Source organism: Balaenoptera borealis (genome assembly GCF_965194805.1).
Source record: "Balaenoptera borealis genome assembly, chromosome: 3".
Lineage (NCBI taxonomy): Eukaryota > Metazoa > Chordata > Mammalia > Artiodactyla > Balaenopteridae > Balaenoptera > Balaenoptera borealis.
In genome coordinates, this window is record NC_138866.1 from 85,211,759 (window position 1) to 85,233,313 (window position 21,555).

The following is a 21,555-nucleotide window of genomic DNA, read 5'->3' on the forward strand; positions in this document are numbered from 1 at the left end:
ATTTAGTCCATAACATGTGCCTACATAGAAAGAACCAAGGACATCAGTGTTCTGCATAATAACACATACATATGAAGACCGAATGTAGATTAGTGGTTGCCTAGAGCTGAAGGCAGGGAGGGGGTTTTGGGAGCAATGGGGAGTGACCACTAATGGGTATAGTGTTTCTTTTTGGGGTGATTTTAAATTGATTATGGTAATGGTTGCATGACTCTGAATATACTAAAAACCATTTAAGTGTACACTGTAAATGGGTGAATTGTATGACATGAATTATATCAATAACACTGTTAAATGTGAGAAGAAAAGAGTATAAAAAACATACTCTGATTTACATTTGTATGTCTAAGAAAAATAATAACACTGACAACAGAGAGTATACATGATGGTCCCCACATACACCATACAGAATATTCTTCTACAACACCAAGTCAGAAAACATGAGTTTTTAGTTGGACCTCTAGGCCCAAGGGGAGGCTATGAGTTATGATTTTAGACTCAGAGTGGCCCATCTAGGCTGCATTTCTGAAGGGAAGTTTGCTCCTGCAGCTGAATCACAATGACTACCACAGGCCCTAAGTAGTGTAAAGATTTATAAAGAGATATTGATGTTATTTTTTTAAATTCTCAGCAGCAATATGAACTCCATTATACAGAAAATGATTTCAGATGCCAACTTACAGATCTAGAAGAGACCTCACCATTCATCTCCTTGAATCCCTCATGCTTACAGGTGAAGAAAGTGAGGTTCAGAGAAGTTAAATTTCTTGTCCAGGGTTGCAGCTAAACTGTGGCAGAACTGAGACAAGACCCCGGGTCAACTGGACACCTACTCCAGAGCCCATTCATACTAACTTACTGCCTCATTCTTTGAAGGAAAAAAAAAAGAATAAGAAGAGATTGGCTGATGAGGGTGAGGAGGTAGATGTGCTTTACTTCTTGCTGCTGACTTCAAGTCAAGCAGAGGGTGGACATCTTAACTACTCCACCCTGATTCCCAGTTTCATGTATACAGCAGTCCCCCTTATCTGCGGTTTCACTTTCCACAGTTTCATTTACCTTCAATCAACCATGGCCCAAAAATATTAACTGCAGGGCTTCCCTGGTGGCGCAGTGGTTAAGAATCCATCTGCCAACGAAGGGGACCATGGGTTCAATCCCTGGTCCGGGAAGATCCCACATGCCACAGAGCAACTAAGCCCGTGTGCCACAACTACTGAGCCTGCATGCCTAGAGCCCGTGCTCCACAACAAGAGAAGCCACCGCAATGAGAAGCCCACGCACCACAACCAGAGAAAACCCACGTGCAGCAACGAAAACCCAGTGCAGCCAAAAATAAATAAATAAAAATAAATAAAATTTTTAAAGAAGAAAAAAACCCAAAAATATTAACTGCGGTCCGAAAACATTAAATGGAAAATTCCAGAAATATACAATTCATATTCTTTAAATTGCATGCTGTCCTGAGTAGCATGACAAAAATCTCGCGCCACCCTGCTCCCTCCTGCCCAGGACACGAATCATCCCTCTGTCCAGCAGATCCACACTGTGTGTGCTACCCGCCCATTAGTGTAGGGGAAATACCTTTATACAGGGTTCAGTACTCTCCTCGGTTTCAGGCATCCACTGGGGGTCTTGGAACGAATCCCCCGTGGGGAAGAGGGGACTACTCTATTCTTGCTCTTTTCCCTGCTTGTACATTACTCAGAGCAAAGTACAGGCCTTCACGTGATCCAGGGAGCTTCCTTACAGAGGATTGCACTGGGAGGCAGGGAACCTACTGGGCTGTCCCTGCTGGGAATGCCATTCCAGAAGACCCATAGATACGGGCCATGCCTACAACCCTGTTGTCAGAGTCACTTCAAGTGCCCTTGGTGGCTTCTATAACAAAAGTTTCACAGTTTTACCCTCAGAACTGAGTCAGTCATCCTGGTGATCAGGGAAGCAGGAACAAGAAGGGTATAGGCTGAAGTAAGGACAACAGTCATCTTTCCCAAACCAAGAACCTACCTTTTTTTTTTTTTCTTTTCGGCTTAGTCAGGTCTTAGTTGCAGCACATGGGATCTGTCGTTGCTGCGCACGGGCTCTTCATTTCTGCGCGTGGGCTTCTCTCTAGTTGTGGCGCATGGGCTCAGTAGTTGCGGCTTGCAGGCTTTAGTTGCCCCGCGGCATGTGGGATCTTAGTTCCCCGACCAGGGATCAAACCTGCGTCCCCTGCATTGGAAGGCAGATTCTTAACCACTGGACCACCAGGGAAGTCCCTACCATCTTTTATAAAGACGTACGTATGTACATCTGGGCCTGCTCATACAGACAGACAAATTCCCTCTTTAGCAGGGTCCTAGAAATAAACTTGTTTGTTATATTGACAGGAAAATTAAAAATACAAAACAGGAAAGGCTACTTATAGGATAGTCAGAACAGATAATAATTGATGAAGGGTGGGAAGTTTCCCTAATAATTTAAAAATGAACCATTTTTAGTGTTTGAACTCTTTTCCTTTTAATGCCAGGGCCCCCATATTTGCCATCTCTGTGTTCACAAATTTATTTTGCCTTTGAGTCTATACTTGTAACGAATGTGAGTCTTGTACAATGAAATATTTTAAAAGTCTAGTTTGAAATTGCCTTATATGAATCCTCCTTCTCTGAGAGTGTTGCTGTGTTATAGATACCAGTGTTTCAACGAGGTGGAAGTGTGGTACCAATAAAGACAACTATAGGAAGATCCACGGGCTGCATGACTGATTCCCCATATGGGCTCTGGGTGGCCCTAAGCACTAAGGTATTTGAAAAATGTTACTTTTACACATCTTTTTCGTTACTACTCTATCTCTTTACAGTGGTAGCCTTTGAGTATGTGACAGTATGTAAAAGTGGTGAACCCCATCTACGGGATAGGTGCTTCTGAAGTTCATCTAGAAATCAAAGTTTTGAATCATTTCTTGTCTGACTTTCCTGGAATTATCCTTAAGGGTACTCTGAGAACTAGAAATAATAGAAATTTCCTCTAGGGCACCGGGACCCTTGGTGCTCTGCAGCTTGGCATTGATTACCACTGGACTGAAAGCTCACTGAGCCACAGGCAGCCTGCCATGTGGATTAGCCCTGAATCTCAGTCTCCTGTAAAAGGGTCCTGTGTCTATGCAACATTCCAGGGACATAGCCTCATGCAATGACTTCTATGCTCATCAGATGGCTCAAACAACTACAATCTCCTTGGGTAAAACCTGGAAGGATCCGGAGTTGGTCTGTCCTTTTGAGGAGAGCTTTTGAGCCAAATGAGGCCTGTAACAGATTCCTCTCCTAGCCATTTGCCAAAATACAGTGCCAAACACAAATCCTTACTCTTAAGCAAATATTATAAAATAATTAAGCTTTCTTTTTCTTACATCTTTCTTTTCAATCCGTTTCATTTAAGCATGTTTTCTTGGGTCAAACTATGGACCTCGGGCCCATGTGAGGCCATGGAATAATTACAAGAAACTCGAGGTCCATAGCACATGAAGCGTTGTCAATAACAGTGAACTGCCATATGGAGTGCTGTGACATTGTCTGACATGCAAAAGTGGTCCTCCTACTGGCTTCCCTGGTGGCGCAGTGGTTGAGAATCTGCCTGCCAGTGCAGGGGACGCGGGTTCAAGCCCTGATCTGGGAGGATCCCACATGCCACGGAGCAACTGGGCCCGTGAGCCACGATTACTGAGCCTGTGCATCTGGAGCCTGTGCTCCGCAAAAACAGAGGCCGCGATAGTGAGAGGCCCGCGCACCGCGATGAGGAGTGGCCCCCTCTTGCCACAACTAGAGAAAGCCCTCGCACAAGAAACGAAGACCCAACACAGCCATAAATAAATAAATAAATAAATAAATAAATAAATAAATAAACAAACAAACAAACCCAAAGTTTAAAAAAAAAACAAAAAACCTAAAAGTTTAAAAAAAAAAAAAAGTGGTCCTCCTACTAAAAGACAGTAGGAACTAGATACCGTTCTCTAAATGGAGGGTCTTCTAAAGATAGCTGATCTCATCCATTATATACCAATTTCTTCTTTTAATTTCATTTCCATTCTGTGAACTTTTCTTGACCTGTTGTCACCTTCTAGTGGGGGAAGCCACCTATGCTGCTGACCATACTTCATAGTTTAAATCTCTTTCAACAAGGCCTAACTCTTTGTCCTCCTCTTGTGTGACTTGTTTATTCATATTATTTCACAAATATGTATTAAGTGTATATACTGCATGACTACTTTGTACAGCTTGAATATTAAGCAGTTGTTCAACATTATTTTTCATAGATTTTAAAATCTATTATTTCCTTTAGGGAGGCGACAGTCTTTTCCTAGAAAGCTATTACATAAGCACATTCTCTATCCGTGATTCACTCTCCAGGGTTCTGCTGTGGGTGAATTATATCTCGATGATGGTCATTCATTCCAATACCTCCACCAGAAGCAGTTCTTGCACAGGAAGTTTTCATTCGCCTCAGGTGTTTTGATCAACAGGTAATGGCAGCTAAAAAAGCTGTGTGCTTTCTTAAATTATGCTATCCATTTGCTATCCTCAAATGCAGAGTTGCTATTTTAAGAAATTAATGATGAAGGCCACTTGTGGAGTATTTTTCTTTCACCCCCCCCCAGATTCATTAAGGTATAATTTTTTTAACTTTTTATTTTAATTGGAGAATAGCTGATTAACAATGCTGTGATAGTTTCAGGTGCACAGCAAAGCAACTCAGCCATACATATACATGTATCCATTCTCCCCCAAACTCCCCTCCCATCTAGGCTGCCACATAACATGGAGCAGAGTTCCCTGTGCTATACAGTATGTCCTTGTTGCTTATCCATTTTAAATATGGCAGTGTGTGCATGTCGATCTCACACTGCCTAACTATCCCTTCCCCCCAGTAAGGGTAAGTTCATTCTCTAAGTCTGTGAGTCTTTTTCTGCTTTGTAAATAAGTTCATTTGTATCATTTCTTTTTAGATTCTGCATATAAGGGATATCATATGATATTTCTCTTTCTCTGACTGACCACACTCAGTATGATAATCTCTAGGTCATTAAGGTATAATTTAGAAATAAAATTTTAATAAAATATACTAGTATAAAAATACAATTGTAATATATTTAAAGTATATAATGTGATGATTTGATATATGTACACTTTGTGAAAGGATTCCCATCATCAAGTTAATTAACACATCCATCACCTCACATGTTTAACCCTTTTTTTCCCCTTTTGATGAGAACACTTAAGTTCTACTCTCTTGGCAAATTTCAGTTATGCAATACAGTATTATCAACTATATTTACCATGTTATACATTAGATTCTCAAACCTTATTCATCTTATAGCTGAAAGTTTGTACTCTTTTACCAGCCTCTCTCTACTTCCCCCACCCCCCAGCCCCTAGCAACCCCCATTCTACTCTCTTTTTCTATGAGTTCAACTTTCCTTTTTTGAAAATTTTTTTACATTCCATATATAAGTGACACCATGCAGTATTTATTGAATTTTTCAGTTCACTTCTTGTATTCTTCAGGTCTATATTTTGTTTGGTACTTTTTAATATTTTCTGTCTTTGTTGAAATTCTCACTTTGTTCATGCACTGCTCTCTGACCTTGGTGAGCATCGTTATGACCACTAGTTTGAACTGTCTATCAGGTAAATAACTTATCTCCATTTTGCTGAGGTCAGTTTCTGTAGATTAATCGTGTTCTTTTGTTTGGAACATATTCTCCTGTTTCATTTTCCTTGACTCTTTGTGTTGGCTTCTCACGTTAGGTAAGACAGCCACCTCTTCCAGTCTTGACAGACTGGTCTCATGTAGGAGATGAACCTCGTCGATCAGCTGGGCCTGAGCTCCTTGTTGTTTCTCAGACCTTTGTGATTATCCAAGCTGCCGTCTTTGTTCTTAGTGACTCACAGTTGTTGAGGATTTGCTGAGACCCATCCATGTCCCAAAGGGGCAGATCTTAGTCAGCACCTAGATGCAGGCTGGTTAGAACACTCAGGCAGTAGCTGGGAAAGTATGCAGTCAAATCCCTTCCAGGGAGAACCTGTGAGATGGATGTTTTTGCCTGAGCCCTGGAGGGGGTAGCCACACTGCCTATTAACAACTACTTCTTTATTTGCTATGATTAAGCCCGTTGGCTATCAGAGCTAGGTGATTTGAGGGCCATCCCTCAGGTGGGAGCCTTGAAAGGAGGGACACTAGAAGTGTGGTCCAAACCCTTCACTCTTCCTGGAGAAGCCAGGAGTTGGGGATTCCTTCCCAATTGTGTGGGACTATGCCAGGGGTGGGGGTTATATGGAGAGTGTGTCTCAGCTTTTCCTACTTTTTTTTTTTTTTCATATATGGCCTTTCTTATGTTGAGGTAGGTTCCCTCTATGCCAACTTTCTGGAGAGTTTTATCAAAAATCGGTGTTGAATTTTGTCAAAAGCTTTTTCTGCATCTATTGAGATGATCATATGGTTTTTATTCTTCAGTTAGTTAATATGGTTTATCACATTGATTGATTTGCATATATTGAAGAATCCTTGCATCCCTGGGATAAATCCCACCTGATCGTGGTGTATGATCCTTTTAATGTGTTGTTGGATTCTGTTTGCTAGTATTTTGTTGAGGATTTTTGCATCTATGTTCATCAGTGATATTGGTCTGTAATTTTCTTTTTTTGTAGTATCTCTGTCTGGTTTTGGTATCAGGGTGCTGGTGGGCTCATAGAATGAGTTTGGGAGTGTTCCTTCCTCTGCAGTTTTTTGGAAGAGTTTGAGAAGGATGGGTGTTAGCTCTTCTCTAAATGTTTGGTAGAATTCACCTGTGAAGCCATCTGTCCTGGACTTCTGTTTGTTGGAAAATTTTTAATCAGTTTCAATTTCATTACTTGTGATTGGTCTGTTCATATTTTCTGTTTCTTCCTGGTTCAGTCTTGGTAGGTTATACCTTTCTAAGAATTTGTCCATTTCTTCCAGGTTGTCTATGTTACTGGCATAGAGTTGCTTGTAGTAGTCTTTTATGATGCTTTGTATTTCTGCAGTGTCTGTTGTAACTTCTCCTTTTTCATTTCTAATTTTATTGATTTGAGTCCTCTCCCTCTTTTTCTTGATGAGTCTGGATAAAGGTTTATCAATTTTCTTTATCTTCTCAAAGAACCAGCTTTTAGTTTTATTGATCTTTGCTATTGTTTTCTTTGTTTCTATTACATTTATTTCTGCTCTGATCTTTATGGTTTTTTTCCTTAGACTAACTTTGGGGGTTTTGTTTGTTTTTCTTTCTCTAGTTCCTTTAGGTGTAAGGTTAGATTGTTTATTTGAGATTTTTCTTGTTTCTTGAGGTAGGATTGTATTGCTATAAACTTCCCTCTTAGAACTGCTTTTGCTTCATCCCATAGATTTTGGATCATCGTGTTTTCATTGTCATTTGTCTCTAGGTATTTTTTGATTTCCTCTTTGATTTTTTCAGAGATCTCTTGGTTATTTAGTAACATATTGTTTAGCCTCCATGTGTTTGTGTTTTTTACATTTTTTTCCCTGTAATTAATTTCTAATCTCATAGCATTGTGGTTGGAAAAGATGCCTGATATGATTTCAATTTTCTTAAATTTACCAATTTGATTTGTGACCCAAGATGTGATCTATCCTGGAGGATGTTCCGTGTGCACTTGAGAAGAAAGTGTAATCTGTTTTTGGATGGAATGTCCTATAAATATCAATTAAATCTATCTGGTCTATTGTGTCATTTAAAGCTTGGGTTTCCTTATTAATTTTCCATCTGGATGGTCTGTCCATTGGGTAAGTGAGGTGTTAAAGTCCCCCACTATTATTGTGTTACTGTCAATTTCCTCTTTTACAGCTATTAGCATCCACCTTATGAACTGAGGTACTCCTGTGCTGGGTGCATATATATTTATAATTGCTCTGTCTTCTTCTTGGATTGATCCCTTGATCATTATGTAGTGTCCTTCCTTGTCTCTTGTAACATTATTTTAAAGTCTATTTTATCTGATATGAGTATTGCTACTCCAGCTTTCTTTTGATTTCCATTTGCATGGAATATCTTTTTCCATCCCCTCGCTTTCAGTCTGTATGTGTCCCTAGGTCTGAAGTTGGTCTCTTGTAGACAGCATATATATGGGTCTTGTTTTTGTATCCATTCAGCGAGCCTGTGTCTTTTGGTTGGAGCCTTTAATCCATTCACATTTAAGGTAATTACCGATATGTATGTTCCTATTACCATTTTCTTAATTGTTTTGGCTTTGTTTTTGTAGGTCCTTTTCTTCTCTTGTGTTTCCCACTTAGAGAAGAAGTTCCTTTAGCATTTGTTGTAAAGCTGGTTTGGTGGTGCTGAATTCTCTTAGCTTTTGCTTGTCTGTAAATCTTTTGATTTCTCTGTCGACTCTGAATGAGATCCTTGCCGGGTAGAGTAATCTTGCTTGTAGTTTATTCCCTTTCATCACTTTAAATATATCATGCCACTCCCTTCTGGCATGTAGAGTTTCTGCTGAGAAATCAGCTGTTAACCTTATGGGAGTTCCCTTGTATGTTATTTGTCGGTTTTCCCTTGCTGCTTTTAATAACTTTTCTTTGTCTTTAATTTTTGTCGATTTGATTACTATGTGTCTCGGCGTGTTTATTCTTGGGTTTGTCCTGTATGGGACTCGCTGAGCTTCCTGGACTTGGGTGGCTATTTCCTTTCCCATGTTAGGGAAGTTTTCGACTATAATCTCTTCAAATATTTTCTCAGGTCCTTTCTCTCTCTCTTCTCCTTCTGGGTCCGCTATAATGCGAATGTTGGTGCGTTTAATGTTGTCCCAGAGGTCTCTTAGGCTGTCTTCATTTCTTTTCATTCTTTTTTCTTTATTCTGTTCCATGGCAGTGAATTCCACCATTCTGTCTTCCAGGTCACTTATCTGTTCTTCGGCCTCAGTTATTCTGCTATTGATTCTTTCTAGTGTATTTTTCATTTCAGTTATTGTATTGCTCATCTCTGTTTGTTTGTTCTTTAATTCTTCTAGGTGTTTGTTCTTTAATTCTTCTAGGCCTTTGTTAAACATTTCTTGCATCTTCTCGATCTTTGCCTCCATTCTTTTTCCGAGGTCCTGGATCATTTTCACTATCATTATTCTGAATTCTTTTTTTGGAAGGTTGCCTATCTCCACTTCATTTAGCCGGTTTTCTGGGGTTTTATCTTGTTCCTTCATCTGGTACATAGTCCTCTACCTTTTCATTTGTGTCTATCTTTCTGTGAATGCGGTTTTCATTCCACAGGCTGCAGAATTGTAGTTCTTCTTGCTTCTGCTCTCCTACTTGTTTCTTTTGTTTGTTTGTTTTGGTTTTTTGTTTTTAACTTATTTTTATTTATTTATAGTTTATTTTGGCTGTGCTGGGTCTTAGTTGTGGCATGCCGACTTCTTAGTTGCAGCATGCATGTGGGATCTAGTTCCCTGTCCAGGGATCAAACCCGGGCCGCCTGCAATGGGAGCGTGGAGTCTTACCCACTGGACCACCAGGAAAGTCCCTCCTACTTGTTTTGATGTGGGTATTTTCTCAGTCACCCAATGTATAGGAGTCACTCAGCTAGTTTCTGGATTTCTCTCAAAGGGAATTGCTCCATGTGTAGCTTTATATTCAGTGCATCTGTAGGAGGAGGGAAATTCAGGAGCCTCTTATGTTGCTATCTTGGTCTGGAGCCCCCCAGGAGTATTTTTCAACCACTTCATGAACATCCCTTCCTTATTGTCTCTGTCTTCCTTTCCTTCCCTCTCTGAAAAATAAAAAAGAATTCAGTATAAATTCCCATTAATCCCATTTATTCATTCTTCAACCATTCATTAAGTATCTGATTTCTTACAATTCGATTGCAGCATCCAAGTCACATTTGGGACTTCAGTATCCTTAAATGATGTCTCTCCAAATGGTTTGTTAGAGGGAGACTACTGGTTAGCTTGTCCTCGGCACATAGGGTCATCTTTTTCCATCTCTTCATCCTAGTAAATGTGACCACTATATGTTTCATGCCTCCACAGAGAAAGATGGGAGGGGAACTCACAAGGCTCGGGTTGGTGACCTGGTAACCAGTCCAAACCCCTATTCCTCTCCTTCTCCTAATGCCATTTGTTGTATCTATTCCAGTTGTGCTGACAAGAGGGGTCATTATCCCAGCAAGTGTGTGGTGGAGCAGATCTTGGTCCTAGGCCTCAAGAAGCAGCCATCTTCTGTGACCAGCCACTCACCTGGTGAGGAAACAGGCCATTTGTTTTTGTAAACATAGAAGTATCTGCAGTGAAGAGATGATTAGTCTAAAACTGACATAATGTGCTTAGCCAAGTGGACTCTGCTCTTTCTGGCAGGAGTCAAATATACTAGTATCTAGAGGGCATGAGGCCATCCTGCTTCTCTTCATCAACTGGTCTTTCTGCTCATTGTAAGCAGTTAATATTTTCCTAAAGGAAATTATTTGGGACTTGAAAGACTATTGTAGCTTCTCTGAATATTTTTTTTAAACTGTAGATATCTGAAGTCCTGGGGAATCCTGCTCATGGAGTTTATGGACATGTCTTAAAGGACATAGGATAGGATATATCCTTTTTTACCTACTGAATTTGTTGGACAAATCACTTTGTTCCTTAGTTTTTCTTCAATCAGTCTTGCACTCAAAACAGTGGAGTGTTTCATGTTTTAAAATTTCATGGAAGTCCATGGGTACAAGTGCTATTAATTTGGATTCTCCTATATGGGGCATAAGGTTTTATAACAGAGTCAGAAACATTTTAAATTCAAATTTTCTCTCCTAGATGTTCATCAAACTTTCCTTTTTTACAATTTTGATATCTAGATGGTAAAGCTCAGCCTGTGGCTTTTACATATTGTGCCAAAACATCCACCCTGAACCTGGAGAAGTTCTCACTGAACATTGGTGCTGACTGGAAGGTCCAAATCCAGTGACAGAGCAGCGCACCTGGTGACAAGTGCTGGGAACAGCTGCACCTTTCTGCCTTTCCAGGGGCCTTTTTTTTGCGATTTGTGCTGCACGCTATTGACTTCTCTGGCTCAAAGTCATCTTTCATAAGTCACCAGTTTACTAATGAACAATAGCTTTCAGATTTTTCAGATGTTACATTTTTAGATGTGCTAATAATACTCTTTGTGTCACACCGCCCCCCTCTTCTCCTACATGCAAGTGGCCCAGAGACATTTATAGCGTTCACAGATCTCGCATTGCTCCTTGGGCCATGACCTGTGGTATGCACTCTGGCCCAGTGGGCAGCTTCTCTTTGAGCACAGCTGGATGGCTTTGTTTTATGTGAGAAGTGGGCCAAGCCCACCCACCTTGTGGAAGCTTGTCTCAGTCCATGTGGCAGAGCCACTCAGGCTCCAGCAGCTGAGCTGCTCAAGGCCCATCTCCAAGTGGACAGCAGCTTCTGGTGCCTCCCCACCCCAGTTATCTTTTACCCACTTAGACCTGGACAAGACAACCTTTTCTGCTTGCAGTGTATTCACTGCAGCAACAGGGAGTTACTCTACCCTAGAGACTGACTCAGGAACACAAAGGGCTCTTTTCCCTGTCATGTTTTTTGGGCTCCAAAGTTCCAGATTAATCTCCTTAAACTTCTAATTTCTTTACATTAATTTTTTTATTAAATACTGTCCACTAACCAAAGCTTATTTGTAATATGAGTAAGCTATAATTAAAAATAATAAAATAATTACCCATGTCCCCACCCTCAAACTTCAGAAATAGAACACAGGGCCGGGATGAGGTTGAGGCAAGTAAGGCACTTGCCTGGGGCACGAAATTTGAGGGGGTGCCCCAAATCACAGTAATCAAAATAAATAATATTTTAATGCAATATTTTTAAAAATCAAAATTAACAGCAAAAAAAAAATCCATGATGAACAAAATATCAAAATTTTAAATAAGGACAGGATCGATAGTACTGCATTTTACTTTTGCCTCAGACTCTAGTACAGTGTGGTGTGGGCTAGAACACTACACCATGCCAGTTCCCCAGGATGCTCCCCAGGGACACCCTGCGGCCGCAGCATCTGCTGGGGCAGTCACATGTCCTCAGCACAGCTCAACATGCACATTTGTTTATCAGGCTTCTTCCACTCAGCAGCTTGCCAACTGCCACCTCTATGCCTCTGTTCCCTGGGTCCCAATATCCACGGTCTGCCCTCCACCTATGCAAATCCTACCATCCATCCAGGCCCAACTCAAATCCCACTTCCCCACAGAGCCTTTCTAACTACCCTAACACTCTCAACTCCCCTTTACTATGAGCAGTGATTTTGCCCTTCTCTGAAATGCTGCCCCACTTATAATATGCATTCTGCTTAGCATTCTCAGGGATGGTGCCTCAGTGTTTCAGGTTTGTCTGTCTTGTTCCCCTACTAGATTGTATGTTCTTCAAGATCATGTTATATTTGTCTTATATCTGCCAGAGCACGATTATACTTGGCTTTTAGTAATGGTTGGCTATAGTTGGTTGACTGATGGATTTGATTGATTTAAAATTGAGGATTGAATGTATTTGTTTCTGATTTACTTTTCTGACCTAGGACTCTTCCCTCCAGATGTAGTAAACATTACACATTTCCTCGTGGACACATTTGATTGTATCAGTTGAGATTTGAGCTTTGCACCATATATAAGCACACATAGACATATACAGATTCTTTGCTCCTATTTCTGTAAGTTTTGCAATTAAGGAGAAAGGAAGAAGCCTCCATTAGCTGAAGTCCTATTTCCCAGCTTCAAGTTTCCCTTGCCAAGCTACAGTAAGACTTAAACTGAAAACTGAATGCTCTTACCTAATATAAATGATGGTTTTTAATAGCACTTAAGGCTGAATAATTAAGACCTATCTTCAGTTCAACATTTATTACGTGTCTATTCATCCATTTAAAATATTTTTGGAGGAAGGAACGAAATAAGAACTTTAGAGTAGGTTAGTGAGGAACTGCTCTGTCTTGACCCAGGACTATCCTGAAAGGTTTAACTAGATACATTGAATGGAGAGAAATACATCCTGGGTGTTCTTAAATGTTCTCTGCTCTTATTGCTTCTCACACTTTACCCACCTCCTATATCTGAAGCTCAGAACCAGAGAGCTAAGCGGGGCCAAGTTGGCCTACAGTGTTGAGTTACCTTGTTGTGGCTAATTCTCGATATGTTTTCTCAGGAAACTGGATTTTATGTAAGAACTTAGAATCATTTTAACAAAGACTCAAACAAAGCTCTAAAATGAATATATAATGTGTCTTTCCTTTAAGACTTAAATGCCAAGGAATGAGTTGACAAATCAGTTTAAACATTAGAAACTGCTCTAAAGAAATATGGGCAAAGGTAATTCATAAAAGAAATTGAAACAGGCAAAATAAGCATGAAATACGCTCAGCGTTATTAATATTCAGAGAAATGGGGGCGTCCATGATTGGCCAAGATTAAAATGAAAATATCCAGTGCTAATGTTGGTGTGGGGAATAGCCATTTTCGTGCATCATTGGTGGAATTATGCTAAGTATAATCTTTCTGGATGGCAATCTGGCAATAGCATCAAAATTTTAAATTTGCATATTTTAACCCAGAAATTCCACTTCAAATAAATCAGATAAATTGCTCAGAGCTACTAATTGTAATGTGGTTTATACTCTGGAAAACTAGAAATAAACTAAATGTCCTTTAAATATAAATATAGCCCTTTTGTACAGTAGAATATTATGCAGCCATTAAAATAACAATCTATATATATCAACATAGAAGTATGTTTTTGATAAAATGTTTACTGAGTGATTTCATTTATGTAAGTTTATAATAAACAGACCAAAGCTGGGGACTTCCCTGATGGTCCAGTGGCTGAGACTCCGCGCTCCCAATGCAGGGGGCCTGGGTTCGATCCCTGCTCGGGGAACTAGATCCCACATGCTGCAACTAAGAGTTCACACACTGCAACGAAGATCCTGCACGCAGCAACGAAGATCCCGCGTGCCACAACTAAGACTTGGCGCAGCCAAATTAATTAATTAATTAATTTTTTTTTTTTAAAACCAGAATTGAGGCACATCCCATACTGCTCAAAATGTGAAGGCCATAAAAAACAGGTCTGAGGAACTGTTCCAGATTAAAGGGGGACTAAAGAGATATGATAACAAATGTATGATCCTGGGTTCCATCCTGGAACTATAAGGGACATTACTGGGACAGTTGGCAAAACTTGAATAGGATCTTTTGATTACATGGTAATTTTCCTAATTTTGAGAACTGTACTATGATTACATAGAAGAATTTCCTTATTTTTAGGAAATACATACGGAAGTATTAAAGTAGCATAGCTCTGACTTACTCTCAAATGGCTCAGAAAATAATTTATGTATGTATGAGAAAAAGAGACAGAGACAGAGAAAATTGGCAAAATGTATTAAAATGTTATAACTGAAGAATCTGCATGAAGGGTATACAGGAATTCCTTACACTATATTTTCAACTTTCCTGTAAGTTTTAAACTATTTCAAAGCAAAAAGTTTTAAAAACAAAGATGCTGAGCCATATCTTCCTAGTATCTAATAGCTGTAAAATGTTTGGTTTCGGGGCTTCCCTGGTGGCGCAGTGGTTGAGAATCTGCCTGCCAATGCAGGGGACACGGGTTCGAGCCCTGGTCTGGGAAGATCCCACATGCCACGGAGCAACTAGGCCCGTGAGCCACAATTGCTGAGCCTGCGTGTCTGGAGCCTGTGCTCTGCAACAAGAGAGGCCGCGATAGTGAGGCCCGCGCACCGCGATGAAGAGTGGCCCCCACTTGCCGCAACTAGAGAAAGCCCTCGCACAGAAACGAAGACCCAACACAGCCATAAATAAATAAATTAATTAATTAATTTTTTAAAAATGTTTGGTTTCTATTGTTGTAAAGGCTTATAAGCTGTAGCATGTAAAATAGGATGAAACAAATGGAGTTAAGAATGAACTCCAAGCCACTATGGAGAACAGTATGGAGGTTTCTTAAAAAAACTAAAAATGGAATTACCATATGATCTTGCAATCCCACTCCTGGGCATATATCTGGAGAAGACTGTAATTCAAAAAGATACATGCACCTCTATGTTCATAGCAGCACTATTCACAATAGCCAAGACATGGAAGTAACCTAAGTGTCAATCAACAGATGAATGGGTAAAAGATGTGGTATACACATACAATGGAATATTACTCAGCCATAAAAAGAATGAAATAATGGGACTTCCCTGGTGGTCCAGTGGGTAAGACTCCATGCTCCCAATGCAGGGGGCCTGGGTTCAATCCCTGGTCGGTGAACTAGATCCCACATTCATGCTGCAACTAAAGAGTGCACATGCTGTAACAAAGATCCTGCATGCCGCCAAGTAAGACCCAGCACAGCCAAAATAAATATTTTAAAATAAATAAAAAAATATTTTAGAGAATGAAATAATGCCACTTGCAGCAAATGGATGGACCTAGAGATTATCTTACTAAGTGAAATCATACCGAGAAAGACAAATATCATGACATTGCTTATATGTGGAATCTAAAAAAAAATGATACAAATGAATTTATTTACAAAACAGAAACAGACTTACAGACATGGAAAACAAACTTATGGTTACCAAAGGGGAAAGTGGGGGAGAGGTAAATTAGGAGTCTGGGATTAACAGATACATATTACTATATATAAAATAGATAAACAACAAGCGCCTACTGTATAGCACAGGGAACTATATTGAATATCTTGTAAAAACCTATAATGGGAAAGAATCTGGAGAAGTATTTGTATATCTGAATCACTTTCCTGTAAACCTGAAACTAACACAACATTGTAAATCAACTATACTTCAATTAAAATTTTTTCTAATAAAAAGAATGAACTCCAGTACAAGAAAACACCTTTATTTCTGATGTAGCAGACCTCTTCAGAGTCATCAGATCAGCTGTTCTTCACCGGAGAAATGCCGGGCCAAGCCAAGCCCCATACTTCAGGGAACACAAATACCACCCTCGGAGCACTAGGCCAGCAGCCCCTGACCTCACACCACCCACACTATGGCAGCGCTGTATGTGCTTCTATATGTGCTTCCCCACAGAGGTCCTGTCTGACTGCAGGAGCTGACCATGGAGCTTTCAGGAGGGTATTCACACTAAGAAATAGGATGGAATACATGTTTATGGCAGGCATTTATTTAGGGCAGATGCCCTGTATAGTGGTCAGGGAAAGTCCTTCATGCATTTGGAAGGCCAGTTTTGTCACCTTCCTTCTTTTCCCAGGTCTAAATCATCCTGCGGATTCTGGCTATGGTGGACCTGGGGTGGTCAGTTCCTGACAGAAGTGATCCCAGGATGTAGGTTCCAGTTTGAACAGGTACCAAGACATTCCCTGCCCTAGAGGCCTAGTTCCTTTTTTTTTTTTTTTTAATTTATTTATTTACTTGGCTGCGCCGGGTCTTAGTTGCAGCATGCCAGATCTAGTTCCCTAACCAGGGATGGAACCCGGGTCCCCTGCACTGGGAGCGCGGACTCTTAGCCACTGGACCACCAGGGAAGTCCCAGCTGTTTTCATTTAATTGTACCTATAGGACTATTTATGTTCTGGGGTACAACTCACTTTCAGAACTAAGTGAATTCTAGGGTCCTGGTCCCACACATCAACATGACCAGGGCCAGTCCCAGATTGGGCCATTCTCCTAAAGGCTCCCTAGAGTGGAAAGCACAGCTCGTCACCGTGAGTTCGCCTTAAAGTTGTGCTGAGCCTTACGTCCTGGTTAACTAATACCGGCCTATCAGATTGTTGTAGCCGTAGGGAAGACCGCAGTTCTGGAGTTTGGTCTGCGTGCAGAATTCCTTCACTTTTTCACATCTTTTTCAGTATCAGTGTATCATAGTGATAGGCAGCAGAAACACAGTCAAAACACATAAATATTTGGAGTTTAATGGGTTTTAGCTCATAATTGACCATCTTACCTAAAAGCCTTCTTAGTGGGCTTCCCTGGTGGCGCAGTGGTTGAGAATCTGCCTGCCAATGCAGGGGACACGGGTTCGAGCCCTGGTCTGGGAATATCCCACATGCCACGGAGCAACTAGGCCCGTGAGCCACAACTACTGAGCCTGCGCGTCTGGAGCCTGTGCTCCGCAACGAGAGGCCGCGATAGTGAGAGGCCCGCGCACCGCGATGAAGAGTGGCCCCTGCTTGCCACAACTAGAGAAAGCCCTCGCACAGAAACGAAGACCCAACACAGCCATAAATAAATAAATAAATAAATAAATAAATAAATAAATAAATAAATAAATAAATAAATAAAAGAACGTGAATAAAAAAAAAATTATAAAAAAAAAAAAGCCTTCTTAGTAATGGAACTCCTATGACAATATCAAGCATTCCACTCTGCTTTTAAGATTTCCATCTACCAAACCCTCTGAATGTCCAGCATAATTCCAGGGGTGAGGGGGGAGTGGCACTCTAGACTAAAATAACTTCTCAGTCCAGGGGATAGAAAGCCATCAGCAACTCCACTGGAAACAGATTACCATATTAACCGCAGACAATGGGGGCCATACAACTCACATTCTAGCAGAAATAAAGGAGACATTGGCATCTGATATCAGATCTGCCTGTCTTATGACCAGCTAAAGACTGCAGTGCCACAGCAAGGCCAGCCAGAATCAGACAGCTGCTTCTTGACTGTTGTTTTCAGCACGGCTGATGGTGTTAGATTCCACTCCCATCAGAGCTAGGGGAAGGGAAGCCCTGACTATTTATATGCAAGGATCCAGAAATCTTATGCCTAATGCACATTACTGGAGTCTTAGTCATGCATTTATTCCTTCACTGGATATCAGGAGACCTGGGGTCTAGTTTGGTTCTGTAGTGAACTGGCAGAATGACCTTGACCATGTCATTTAATCTCTCTAGGCTTTGGTTTCCTCTTTTGTTCAAGAAAAGAGATAATCTCTAAAGTTCTATGAGTTTCCCATGACTTAACTGTAAGAATAGAGCAGATACCTCAAGTTTTCTCAGCTGTAAAATGGGATTAATCAAACCTGCAGGGTTGTGTACAGATTAAAAGTATTCCATGTGTATGGAAAGGAAAAAAATAGTAACTTTACTTTGGAGAAACCTGGTAGATGCCACCTTAGCCCAGTACTCAAGGGTGGTATCACCAGTAACAAAATACATCAATGTCATGTACCCCCAGATCTGATTTGATGAGAAGGGTGCATAACCTCTGTGATATTCGTCCCCCAAACCATAATCTCAGTCTAATCATGTGAAAAACATCAGACAAACTCAAGTTAGGGACATTCTACAACGTATCTGTCAAGTACTCTTCAAAAGTGCCAAGTTCAAGAGAGACAAAGACTGTGGAACTGTCAGAGATTGGAGGACCCTAAGGAGATATGACAATTAAATGCAGTGCAGATCAAATTCTGTAACAGAAGGAGGAAAAAAGCACTAGCGGAAACACTGAAGAAATCAAAATCTGTCTTGTAGTTCAGTTAGTGGTATCTTACCAACATTCATTTCTGATTTTTGATCATTGTACCATGGTTATGTAAGGTGTAAACATTAAGGGAGGCTGTTGAAGGGTATTCGGGAAATCTGTGCTATCTTTGCAATGCTTTTGTATGTTTAAAATTACTTTAAAAGTTTTTAGGGGACTTTCCTGGTGGTCCAGTGGTTAAAACTCAGCACTTTCAATGCAGGGGACACAGGTTTGATCCCTGGTTGGGAAACTAAGATCCCACATGCCATGCAGTGTGGCCAAAAAAAAAGAGAATGTTTTTACAACTATGTGAAGTGGCTAGCTCACAGTAGGCACTTAATGAATGGTAGGTGTTCTAATTATAAGCGAATGCACTAATTCTAACAGTGTTGAATCAAAGAAATGTTGGTGGAAGACAGTGATACGCAATCATTAACTGCCTTGTTGGTGCAACAGAAGCCATTCCAGCCTCAGATATTGCATGACCTTGGCTGAAATATGTTATAAAAACGAGTTCTTTATCCTTGAAGAGGCTCTGGGAATTGAAAACGTGCAGCTGTTTGCATGCTCATCATCTGCCTTTGTTTGTGGGCTCAGGCTGGATTTCTCGCTGATAGCATGAGTTTCTACAGCTGTGCAGCTGAATAAACCTTGAGTTTGGACCTGCTAATCTGAGAGGGGGTTTTATTCACAACAATTGGTAGAGCAAAATGAATAGCACCTTGCACTCTGTGTGTTTGATACAGTATTCCCATTGTGCTATGACAAGAGGCTGATCTCCATCACACACCCATCTTCATTACCAAGGACGGAACTAGCTTAGACAGCTGAGGAAAAGAAGCTCAGCTGTGTGGGGGCCAGAGACAGTTCCTCCCCCGGGGGCAGATCAGCCAAGATACTTTGATTGCATTGGCAAAGCAATAAGAAGTGGAAGACATTTCCAAGGGAGAGCTAGGTCAAGTGGGCAAGAAGAGACAGGGATTTTCTCAACTGAGGACTCTGCTGAGTGGCATTTTCTACCCAGTTTCACTCAATGCTGACATCAGAACATTCTAGAAGAGATACCAAATCCAGTTGAATAATATTCTGATATCCTAGAATTTTAAAAAGTAAAAATCATGTTCTCAAAAATGCCTAGAACATTCTCCTAGAATTCAGTATCTCACATTCACCCTTGCAAGCTTTTTTCAATATTGTTCTCCATTAATTTGGTGGCTAATAGTTTGATAGTCTGGATAACTGCCAATTCAATAATGTACCTGCCATTCTTTGCTAAGTTTCAGTGTTCAACTTACTCAAATATTCCCCTTTCATTTCCTGACAACACCAGAACTTAATGGCAACACAGGAACATCCCTGGCCAGGTCCTTCTCTCTCGAGCATGCAGTCTAGCTGCACTGCTAGCCTCTCTCTTGCTCTCATACTCATGATCTTTCTTCATGTCTATTTTTGGTTTTCCTGGCTCAGGCTTCTTTGGGCCACTGAAACACAACCCTCACTTTCTTTCTCTCCCTCTGGCATGTATGCTGCTGGTAGGAGCCCCCTAAGTAAAAACTGCTACAGAAATCCTTACTCCTTCCTCAGGAAAACTGGATGGCTTCTGGATCACAGCTCAGTTTTTAACGTGAACACAAGCTGGACGACCTTCTGATGGGCTTTAAACTTTGAAGTGGATGTGGACATTTTTCTCTCCGATGACAGAATCACTACAACTTCCTCTCTGCAGTTACTTCCTTTCCTTAAAGGTAGCTGAATCTTGTTGTCTTTAAAAACCTGTTCCTTCCAAAGTTGCCTGTCATGCTGACCGTCATTAGCGCGTCTGTGGCCCCACGGACAGGGGCTGAGCCCAGGTCTCCGGGGCCAATCCCCCAGGCAGCCCAGGGCCAGGGCACTGAGGCCGGCGGCGGAAACCCGAGTGGCATCTACTCAGCCATCATCAGCCGCAATTTTCCCATTATTGGGGTGAAAGAGAAGACATTTGAGCAGCTTCACAAGAAATGTCTAGAAAAGAAGGTTCTTTACGTGGATCCTGAGTTCCCACCGGATGAGACCTCTCTCTTTTATAGCCAGAAGTTCCCCATCCAGTTCATCTGGAAGAGACCTCCGGTGAGTAGCCGAGTGGTTGCAGCTTGGGTTTTTTTCCCTCAGAGAAGTCCTCCTGCTCCGTACCTCCCCACAGCACAGCTCTGTGGTGCGCGGGGCACTGGGCAAAGGGTCCTGGCAGTAGCCCTGCAGGGCTCTGTCCTCAGGTGAGGCAGGGCTGATTCTCACTCTCTGCTCTCTCTCTCTCTCTGAAAAAAATCTTGCTTTTTATGAAAGCCACTGGAAGTCAGTTTAATTCACCCTATAAAAGTAAATATTCCTTTCCCAGAACAAATTCCCAACTGGAATTTCCAAACAAATTCCAAAATTCCGACCTGGAGAGTAGTCCAGATCTACCCTCCTGTTTAAGTATCTTGCATCTTTATAAGATTCCTTCACTTTCTCACTGAAGGGCTAAAATCATGATGTTCTTTTAAGTTTGCCAGTAGCCATGTCTTTCTGAAATGGAGAGCCCTGGAGAGAGGAGAGTGGCAGCAAAGACTACTTTTTCATGCACAAAATGTTAGGATTAGAAGGAGAATCCCTAGGAATCATTTGAGTCCATCTACCTCACCTCACAAGTGAGGAAATAAAGGCACACCACAGTGAAGTACATCCAGGGCACGCATGACAGCCTGGATTAAAACCCTGTTTCTTTTAGTGACTCTTCCAGCCTCTGGCTTCCATTGACAGTGGTCTACCAGGAGGAAAGTCACATTCCCCCGGCTCCCTTCTCTGATCCCACCTCCGGCATGACTCTTGTCCTTAATTCAAGAAATCTTTATTGAACATCTTCTAGAGCCAGAAACCAGGCAAGCAACTGAGGAGACAGCATAAATAAGGAAAACAAAAATTCCTGCTCTCCTGGAGCCTGAAGTCTGAAGCCTAGAGTCCTGAAGGCAAGACAGGCTTTGAACGAGAGTGATGAGTTTCAGGAGACAATGTTCAGGGTGCTTCAGAAGGCAAGGAGAGCTAACC

The 21,555-nt window shown here is 41.2% G+C and overlaps 2 protein-coding genes across 9 annotated transcripts in view; both read left to right on the plus strand.

Moving 5' to 3' along the window:
* Window positions 1-19,887, plus strand: part of GANC (glucosidase alpha, neutral C) — a 79,078-nt gene extending 59,191 nt beyond the window's left edge. For 3 of the 5 annotated variants that reach the window (XM_082388739.1, XM_082388740.1, XM_082388738.1), the window contains 4 exons: window positions 2,671-2,784; window positions 4,389-4,501; window positions 10,138-10,241; window positions 10,841-14,872. In XM_082388739.1, coding sequence (XP_082244865.1) covers window positions 2,671-2,784; window positions 4,389-4,501; window positions 10,138-10,241; window positions 10,841-10,950 — 441 coding nt within the window. In that variant the 3' untranslated portion in view covers window positions 10,951-14,872. Of the gene's footprint in view, window positions 1-2,670; window positions 2,785-4,388; window positions 4,502-10,137; window positions 10,242-10,840; window positions 14,873-16,282; window positions 16,377-17,039 lie in introns of those variants that run through there. The other 2 variants (XM_082388741.1, XM_082388742.1) reach the window with 2 other exon arrangements.
* A 122-nt stretch (window positions 19,888-20,009) lies between these two features.
* CAPN3 (calpain 3) overlaps window positions 20,010-21,555 on the plus strand; it is a 52,251-nt gene continuing 50,705 nt past the window's right edge. For 3 of the 4 annotated variants that reach the window (XM_082388756.1, XM_082388758.1, XM_082388757.1), the window contains exon 1: window positions 20,011-20,601. In XM_082388756.1, the coding sequence (XP_082244882.1) occupies window positions 20,293-20,601 (309 nt within the window). In that variant the 5' untranslated portion in view covers window positions 20,011-20,292. Of the gene's footprint in view, window positions 20,602-21,555 lie in introns of all 4 variants that reach the window. The other variant, XM_082388759.1, reaches the window with a different exon arrangement.